Raw genomic sequence first — 9,831 nt, forward strand, 5'->3', positions numbered from 1 at the left:
ACCCACTTCTACTAAGGCTGGGCTTAATAGGAGCAAGAGACTTGGTGGCAACAACCAGAATGAAATATTATTTAATCGTGGAAATGCCATGTCAGGCGCACCTATCAGAATCGGAACAGACCAATTACCAGATCCACCTACCATCGCCGGCATAACCATAAAAAAGATCATTAAAAAAGCGTGAGCCGTTATTAAAACATTATAAAGTTGATGATTCCCACCAAGAATTTGATCGCCGGGTCGTGCTAATTCCATACGAATCAGTACTGAGAAGCATGTGCCCATCACTCCAGCAATGGCACCAAAGATGAAATATAGAGTCCCTATATCCTTGTGGTTAGTGGAGAACAGCCATCGGACCGGATTTGTCATAAAATTGATATTCTTTCGTTTTCTTCCTTATCAGAGAGGGGCCCCTTGTTGGGCGGGGCTTCTTTTTGAAAAAAGGGAAAAGAGAGTCCGACTTGCGTGTGTTAAGCATCTAATCCTAGTCTTTATGTTCTCTGTGTTAGAGGAGTTAGATGTCCCTCATGTTGAACAATCTGACATCAAGTTGTTAGGACCTGAGTCGCTATGCGAACACTTAACACAAGACTGAAATCAAGCTATAGTGGTTTATGAATCAGTCATCAAGCATCTTAGCCAAACGGTGACCGGCTACGTAAGCACTTTGGGCACAGGTTTCTCGATCGGGAACGAATCGATTTCAACGGGTAGGTGAAGCCCCATTCGACAAAAGCATGCATTCGACATGCTTCCAAATTGAGTTGACTGTAAAACTGTCATAGGCATCAAAATCCCAAATCCACAAATCTCGATTACAGTAGAACCTCTATAAATTAATAATGTTGGGACCGGGATATTTAGTGAAATATTATTATACCGATAAACTAATAAATATTCGTGAGCAACTCTCAAATTAATGCATCAACCTTCAGAATTTCCATGTCTGTTCACTTTACCTATTCGGTATAAGGTTATTATTTTATTATTTAATCGATTGGGGTCCAATTTTATACCGGTTCTAAGTTGAGATCAGACAAATTATTAATTTTATCGAGGTTACTAATTTATCAAGTATTAAATTATAGAGGTTCTACTGTATTATATAGAGGTTTTACTATTCCAATGTAATCGATTGAAATAGTTTGTGTAAATTTGATATGCTTTATATGTAAGCTTCTTGTTTTTATTGTTAGGGACTAGTAGTTGCTAGTTCGTCTTTGTTAATATACGCATCCTTTTAAGAAAAAAGTTTGCTTATGTTCGGCCTCTCCCCTTTTATCCAAATCCATATGCATCTAAACATCCGGTAAATGACTTTTTTTTTCTTTAAAAATTAATAGCAAATAGCAAAAATAAATAGTGAGCAAAAGCTCACTCTTAATATATTTTACAAGTCCACAAAAATTATAATATTGACCTTATCCCTGAAATTGTGTCATTGACTTTTTTTTTTTTCGCTAAAGAGTGTGTAATTTCTTTGTATTCGTACATAACTATGATTTTCGTTACATATATTACTGGTTAAAAAGTTATTTCTTTTTCTTTTTCTTTTTTTTATGTGACTTTTCATCTATGTGTATATATTTTTAATTCAACTTTATTTGTTGATATATATTTTATAGAGAAACTGAATATAGTTTTAACTTTTCTTTTTCTTTATATTTACACACTGGTGAACATGCCAAACACGATTTAACCTCTGCCTTGATTAAGATAGTATTATAAATCTTCTAAAATTGAAAGCAAAAGCATGGACAAGATAATAAAATGGTTACGTGTTAAGAGAAAATATTAGCCTACTAGATTAGTCGGACAATATGAACTCATCAGACAACATGGTTATGTGACGGAAATATTGACTATTGAGAGCCTAAGATTAAAGAGTAAAAAACATTGTTATGGTGTAAGATAGGCCGTCATATTAGCTTTGTTAAACATGTTCATTAATATATTAATACGGGGCGCATACACATGTACTATAATGACAGTGGTCTCCAGAAGGGAGCATTCCACGTCATTATCCAGGAGATATCTGTAGGTACGATTTTTAGGAGTCCACTCGATAATGGTTGTTACATGTCTTTTTTGAGACAACATTTTATCTTTACTCAAATAGATGCGATATTTCACGCTGTTGGACTATTATTCCGAGGTATTACCGAACATTAGCCATAAACTACTTGTCTGAAACTTGATATTCGACAAAAGTTGTATGATAATTAATATGTTAAATATCATGATCCATGGAATATATTCATGTACTTCATAAGTAAAATGTTGTTTGGCATGTCTTATGTTTGCCAACCTATAGGAAAACGTTAATATGTATGCGAAAACATATGTAACATGTTACCGATTTCGCAACAACCATAAAAGAATCTAAAATCTGAATTATATTGACCACTCGAGGCAAATTGGGCTCCAAGGCCCAAGCTCTTCATTGAACGGTCTATTCGCTAAAAAAAACAAGTAGATTTTTCCTTTTTTAATATGTCTAATTTTTAATCATTCGATAACACTTGTAATTTGTACCAAACCTAAAAAAAACATGTCTCAGAGGCAATGGACCATAAGCTCAAAATTTGCACCGAATCAAATCAATAATCAGACTCCATATCTCCCTCTTCACATGATACCAACGTAGAGTCACAATCACAGATTGGTCATGCAGGGCTACTTGTACCTTATGCAGTTGAAGTTGTACATTAGTTTAAATTAAACAAACACACATTGCCACCTCTTCTCCGGCCAAAAGCATGGAAGCCTGTCTCCAAATTAAATGGTTTGTATTATTTTATGTTTCCTGTACCTGCACCTCCACCAGGAATTTTCAACATCAATCAGTATTTTACCAACTGTAGCCCTTGCACTTTCACTGTTTTTAATATTCAGTCCCTTAAGAACTACAATCACCATGATAATAATAATAATAAGTCACTTAAGAACTACAATCACCATAATAATAATAATAATAATATCCATACAAACAATAATAATAATAAGTGTTCAGAAGTCACACACAAGTTCTTGAAATGCAAAAGTTAGAAAACAAAGGTTTTCCTATAACAACATATATTAAAAACATTTTACTCTTAAACTTCTATTCATTAATTAAACACAAAACAAAACACTTATCAAAACATAAAGTTGCACTTGCATCCTTCCATGAAGCTTAGTTTCTGTTCTTTGACTTTTCCATGGCCCTTGGAGCTGTTCATCAATAAAACCAGAGTTAGAACATCGGTTACGCGTAGGGGTGCAAACGAGCCGAGCCAAGCCCGAGCTCGACTAGGCTCGAGCTCGGCTCGTTTAAATTACACAGAGCTCGTTTCGAGCTCTATTTTCAAAGCTCAAGCTCGGCTCGTGGGTAGATTTTCAAGCTAGAGCTCAGCTCGTTTACTATATATCAACTATTTTTTTTATATAATTATAATTATTTTCATACATTTTTTTCTATTATAATTTTATGTATAAAATAATTATGTTATTTAGTTATTTTTATTTATTTTTTTCATAACATTATATATATTAATTAATAATTATTAAATATATATATTAAAAAATTATATAAATGACAGGCTCGTTTAGGCTCGCGAGCTGGCTCGAGCTCGATAAGCGAAGCTCGGGCTCGGGCTCGTTTATTAAACGAGCTTACTTTTAGGCTCGAGCTCGGTCTCGGGCTTGATGAAGCTCCGCTCGATCGAGCTTTTTAACGAGCCGATCTCGAGTAGCTCGCGAGTAGCTCGGCTCATTTGCACCCCTAGTTTCGCGTTAAAACTATTAATATGCGCGTGTCGAAATAAATACCTAAGCCAATTGCATCAGAGCCCTTCATGATCTTCAACCTCTTGCAAGAACCGATAAACATACTGCGGTATAAAAAATGTAATATTTATAAATTACAAATCAAATAATAACATATTATGATAAGAATTAACATAACTAATACTTACTCCCATGGAACATCTCCAACAAGCATCCAATCACCATCTTTGTCTTCATAAGTAAGCACATACTCGGATCCGTGCAACAGATCCCTCAACTTGCTTTCGCTCAGACTTTGACTTCCCTGTGATCCGCATTGACCTGAAATTAACAAAGTGAATATAACAAAAATGAAAAACCGTCTTTTTAAGGTTTTAACTGCATTTAAAACAACTAACCGAGAGTGAAACAGCTAAACATCTTTTCCAGGGCTGATGAAAGTTGTTGATAAGTAGTGTAGCTTCTTAGATCAACTTTTCTCAAATAAGGAGCACCGTCCATGCTAACTTTAACAAATAGAGCAGTCAGACCTGGTTTACCGTCCACCTCATCATTGGTTTTTGCGTTTGTTGCCAAAATGTTCTTGCGGAAGGACCTAACTGGAGGCCAACCGACTACTTGTGCCCTGATAACAAGATTGTCAACCAAAATGTTATCTCTCAATTCAGTATGTTCGTGTTCGTTCGTTTTAACTTTAACCGAACAAACGATCGAACATGAACCATTAAACGAAAAGGGTTTTGTTGTCAGTGCTCAAGTGTGTTCACGTTCGTTAGTTAAGAAAATGAGTGTGTTCATGTTCGTTCGTTAAGAAAATGAGTGTTTATCTTCGTTTGTTAACAGTATGCACGAAAGTACACAAGCATAACCCAATAAAGATGAATGAACATAGCTGAGCTAAAATCAATTAAAAGTAATTATGAACAACAATGTGTCGGGCCAAAAAAAAGTTATTAAATCTCGACTTAATTGTAACGAGACTAATAGATTTAAAAGAATATATTAATGAGCATAAACGAACGAACTTAAACATACTAGAACTAACAAGCATAACTTAACAGAAACAAACAAATAAATGAGCGAACATTCACAAACTTAAATAAACAAAAGAGACATGTGTTCATGACCTCATGTTCGTCCGTTTAACTAAATGAACATAAACAAACGTTTGGTTCGTTAACAGGCCTACATTCTAGACAAAAAAAATACAAGTTTCTGATTGCACTTACTTAGCAGCAGGCGGATTTGAAGTGTTGGCCTTGTTATTAGTTCCAAAGGTTGCACGAGTTTGTTCCTGTGACGCAATCTTTGATGTTGCATCTTTAACCATAGCAGTTTGAACACTGGACAAAATCTTATTATTAACATTTGCATTACTGCAAATGGTATCAGAAAACCCTCTTTTATTTCCCGAAACAAAAGTCTTTTGTGAACCAGAGCAAATTCCATCTTTAGAAGGAAGCAGCGGAAACAACGGTTTCTCATCAAGATTCTCGGCGCTCACCAGGTCGGCATCCGGGTCCCGCTCAGGTGATTGAGATCCCGGAAGACCAAGCCGCAGTTCAGTAGCTTTCAGGTTCAGATTGTTTCTTTTCACATCCGAGATTCCACACACAGCTGAGCTGTCAACCGATGAAGAATCTGATAATCCGAGATAGTTTCTTTCGGTTAATCCAGTGTTCGTTGGGAAAATCGATTCCATAGTTGAAGCAGAAGTCATTAAGGACACGTGTCCCTGGTCATCTCCATCAATACCTAACAGTGGCGGCGGCATTGATCCAAAACTTCTTGGAGTTCTTGTTAATCTGCTTGAATAATCAACCCCAAAGATAATAAAACATATTAAATAAAAAAAATCCACTCGGTAATGCTATAAACAAACTAGGGCTGTTCAAAAAGCTCGAGGCTCGAAGCTTGGGCTCGTGGCTCGCTCGACAAAAGCTCGAATAAAACTAGTTAAAAAACTTAATCTGAAACATCCGGAGCTGATTTGGCTCTTTTTTGTAACCGAGCCAAAATCAACCTAGGCACGGCTCGTTGGCTCAATCTTAAGCTCGTTTAACTTCAAAATCAACCTAGAGCGTAGCTGAGTTACCTCGTTTAATTTCGAGCCCGAGTTCGAAACCACCCTAGCTCGACTCGTGAACAGCCCTAAAACAAACAAACGTACCCGGTATAATCCCACTCATAGCATAGGCTATTGGTAGGGTCCGGGGAGGGTGTTACGGGGGCAAACCTTACCTCTATCACCGAATACAAAATAGTACGCTCCCGGCAAGACCCTCGGCTCCAAAAATCCCCTTTATTTATTTATTATTTTTTTCTTTTTTATCTTTTTAATGCTATAAATGTGTAATTAATGAAACAAATTCTGAGATTTGAAAAAACTACTTAAAGAGCTAAAATAATAACGAACTAACAACGAAATGTTTATCGTGTAATATAGTGTATCTAGGTCAGTAACTTTTTTTTAATTCAGGAAACCAGTGGATCATACACGCATCTAAACTTCTAAAATACAATCAAAATAAAACAACTTATAACATATTAGACATACAAAAAGGGGTGTATAAGTAACAAAATATCCACAACAAAATTGCATAGGAACTCTCAACCCCCAAATTAAAGCTGCCAGTTGACTAAAATCAACACCCAAAAACATCTCACGGGATTAGCACATGCCAAACCCCTAATTCTAACAACAAAATAATTATTTATAAAATTTGAACACATGCAAACAAATCAAGACAACAATAAAACAAAGAACATGAACAACATAAACATAAACACAAAGTGTTGAATTCAGCTCACGAAACAAAACAAAACCCAGAACCCAGATCTTAAAAATAAACATTGATTTAAAAAAAAAAACTGAAAAAAAAAAAAGATAATAGAGCAAAAAAAGGAAGCATTTACCTGAAAAACAATGAAACAGGTGTTTCTAAAGAGATGAAGATTGGATCGACAGCAACAATTAACAAAGGAAATAAGCAGAGGTGAGGAGGAGAGAGAATGTGTTTGTGTTTAGAGAGAGAAAGAGAAAGAGAAAGAGAAAGAGAGAAGAGGATATTAAGGTCCCTCCATTAAGCAGAAAGCAAACAAAAGGTTCTGTGAGCTGTGTGCCGTGAAAGTCATTTTATTATGTATAATAAGTTAAAGACTAAAATATAGGCAAAGTGGAAAAGAGTGTGTTTTGTAGGGGGGTGATGTGTAAATTTGAGATAACTTTGTTTTCCATCTTTTAAGCACAATTTTCCACACAAGATGCCTCCCCGTCCCTAAAACATGCACTTAATTTATTCAAATTCTTTATTTGTTTTTTTTTAAGACTAAATTGGATCACTGGAGTATCATTGTGCCACCAGTGGTACCACGCGATCATATTCATTACCAAGCCAAGCCACCAATTCATGAGGAAACTCAATATTTGAGAAAAACCCTCTCTTATGAGATTCGAGCCCAGGACCACTGGAGTATCATTGTGCCACCAGTGATACCACGCGATCATATTCATCACCAAGCCAAGCCACCAATTCATGAGGAAACTCAATATTTGAGAAAAACCCTCTCTTATGAGATTCGAACCCAAGACCACTGGAGTATCATTGTGCCACCAGTGGTACCACGCGATCATATTCATCACCAAGCCACCAATTCACGAGGAAACTCAATATTTGAGAAAAACCCTCTCTTATGAGATTCGAACCCAGGACCATATGGTCACTAAGTCTTATCCCACTACCAAGATATCATTGGACTAGAAGTCCTTTGGTAAACTCTTATTATTGTAGTTTCCAAATAGCATTTGTAATGATAATAGACTAGTTAAATTTAAATATCGGCCTATGGGTATACCTTAATGTTTATAGCGTTAAAGCCGAGTTGGCAAGGTTAATTAGTGGCACATCACTTTCTTCATGGGTTATGCAGCTTTGAATGCAAGGTGGGTTAAAACATTAATGGACTTCAACATCCTCTTCACACACAAGCTTTAATATATACCTTATAGCCTTAGTTTTGACGCGAGAATTCGGTATACAAAATATTAATTAGGCTTTATTAAATAAATTCTATAAACAAAACGGTACGAGTTATAAAGTTATGTTGCGGTAGGGTACTGCTTTGATACCGACTGTGAGAAATACTAAAACTGACTCGTATCAAAACCAAAAACCTTAAAAATGAAATTGATATGATGTTGTTTGGGTGGTGTTGGTTGGGTAAAAGAAATTCTATGTGTTACAAACCTTAAAAATGAAATTGTCACGATACTGGTTCTCTATATAGTTTACGATATTTTAAAAAAATATTTTGAATAAACTATGTTGTAAATAAAATTTATATCGGCATTCGGCATGTTGAAAAAAATTAATCGCGTTGGCGTATTATGTTTTTTAATGCTAATGAACGTAAATTAGTAGAGAAACGTAAGATTATGAAAAAGATTAATTAGATCAAAGAAACATATATTAGTTATAGCATAAGAGGTGAAGCAAAGCTAAAAAGAGCGACTAAAGATACAGTTATATAGGTATAACCAAGTTATTTTTTAACCTAGTGATATTGGTGGATTGTTACACCACCAAAATATGGGTTTAGGTGTGTTCAAATCATGCCCAAAAATACTTTTTTAATTAATAGTCGATATATGTGATCCAGTTTCGGTTCTAGTTACTAGATAAGTTGTTCATTTGTCTAAAACTTTGTTTTATTCTTAAAAATGGTGTTGTACATGCTTGAATCACTAGCCCGTGTAGTTTGAGGACGATTCATGTGTTGTTTGAGACCAACCCATTCTAAAATTCATTTTGTTGTTCAAGTATATTACACGTGTGTAAATATACCCATTTTATAGACTCGGTCCAATCACTCAAACACGTATTTGTTAGGTTCAACATGGTTTGGTCAAAGATTATCCCCAATCTCTTTGATAAAGAGGAGGTAATTATACAATTTGATGGAGGACCTCTCCACCTCCCCACTACACATGTTAGTAATTACCAACTCTTCATGTTCAGACATGTATATATAGGGGTGAGGGGCAATGTAACGCGCTACTACTATATGGTATTTAACTATTGATATACATATGCAATACTTGTTTCGCTCAATGTGGCCCGGCAGATTTAAGCGTCGAAGCCACAATGAAACAACACAGGTATCGTATGTATATGCAAATACCATGTAATGGTAATAGTGTATGCTACCTTGATCCCTTATCTAGTGTAGCCATGTATGCAAATGTAGATCTCTTTATAAATCATGAGAGTTCTACTTTGTATGTAAATGCACGACTCTACATAAATCGTGAGAGTTGGTACTTGACAATAACACTAAATATAGTTAGACAATCTGGATATATACATGTATGGACAAAATGTAGATGTATGAGGTAAGTTGCTTTCAAACTATATAAATGAAGACATGGATAGTAAAGAAGCTTCTTAATCAGCATTTTTATTATTTTATACTAAAGTAATTAAAAATTTACAATTTATGTCTGTTCATACTAAATTACTTAGCATTTTTCATATAAAACTTTTTTATAATTAATTCGTTTTTAATAACTTTTAAAAGTTTGTTAACTTCAAATTTTTATTTCATAATGCATCTTCTTAGGTGAAAATTAAAGTGATGGACCCTTTACCTGTATACAAAAGAATTTGTGATTAATAAAAAATATCTTTGTAATCATTTGTATTTGGTCACTACCACATATTAATACCCGAACATCATTATTAACAGCCACATACCACCCTTTTCTATCCACCACTTGCAATAAAATGTTTTAAATAGTAAACGGATATTAAATAGGCAATGTATCATGATTAATATTATTATTTGTTGCTAAAAATCATACAATTTGTCATGGTGAGATGAAAGGTGAAAAAAATTATTGTCATTTAGGTGCTGTGTAAATAGTTTCGTCTTTCATACGTGTATTGTTGAATGTGAAATGTGATGTTGTGAATAATAAAATTTGAAAAAAAAAAATGACAGAGATGGAGTTAAAAGATTAGTTTATATATTAATCTTGTGAGCCCCTCTCGTAACGGTGTT

General features: G+C 34.8%; 1 protein-coding gene across 1 annotated transcript; it reads right to left on the minus strand.

Moving 5' to 3' along the window:
- Positions 1-2,994: 2,994 nt before the first annotated feature.
- On the minus strand, positions 2,995-5,545 carry LOC143618386 (auxin-responsive protein IAA8-like). The gene is made up of 5 exons (XM_077090622.1): positions 5,001-5,545; positions 4,170-4,396; positions 3,960-4,092; positions 3,814-3,875; positions 2,995-3,216 (listed from the first exon to the last, which is right to left on the minus strand). The coding sequence occupies exons 1-5, from the start codon at positions 5,543-5,545 to the stop codon at positions 3,179-3,181; spliced, it is 1,005 nt and encodes a 334-aa protein (XP_076946737.1). The 3' UTR covers positions 2,995-3,178.
- Between the last annotated feature and the right edge of the window lie 4,286 nt (positions 5,546-9,831).

This window comes from Bidens hawaiensis, unplaced genomic scaffold (genome assembly GCF_021521415.1).
Source record: "Bidens hawaiensis isolate Kalapana, Puna unplaced genomic scaffold, B.hawaiensis_p1.1 tig00071715_1, whole genome shotgun sequence".
NCBI lineage: Eukaryota > Viridiplantae > Streptophyta > Magnoliopsida > Asterales > Asteraceae > Bidens > Bidens hawaiensis.

What these genes read in the sequence shown, in the direction of transcription:
- LOC143618386 (XM_077090622.1), bottom strand. Translation starts at nt 5,545, where the DNA reads ATGCCGCCGCCACTGTTAGGTATTGATGGAGATGACCAGGGACACGTG. An exon ending in TCAAATCCGCCTGCTGCTAA is followed by an intron (nt 4,397 to 5,000) that starts GTAAGTGCAATC and finishes TCTTGTTATCAG; the next exon opens with GGCACAAGTAGTCGGTTGGC. An exon ending in GTTGGAGATGTTCCATGGGA is followed by an intron (nt 3,876 to 3,959) that starts GTAAGTATTAGT and finishes TTTATACCGCAG; the next exon opens with TATGTTTATCGGTTCTTGCA.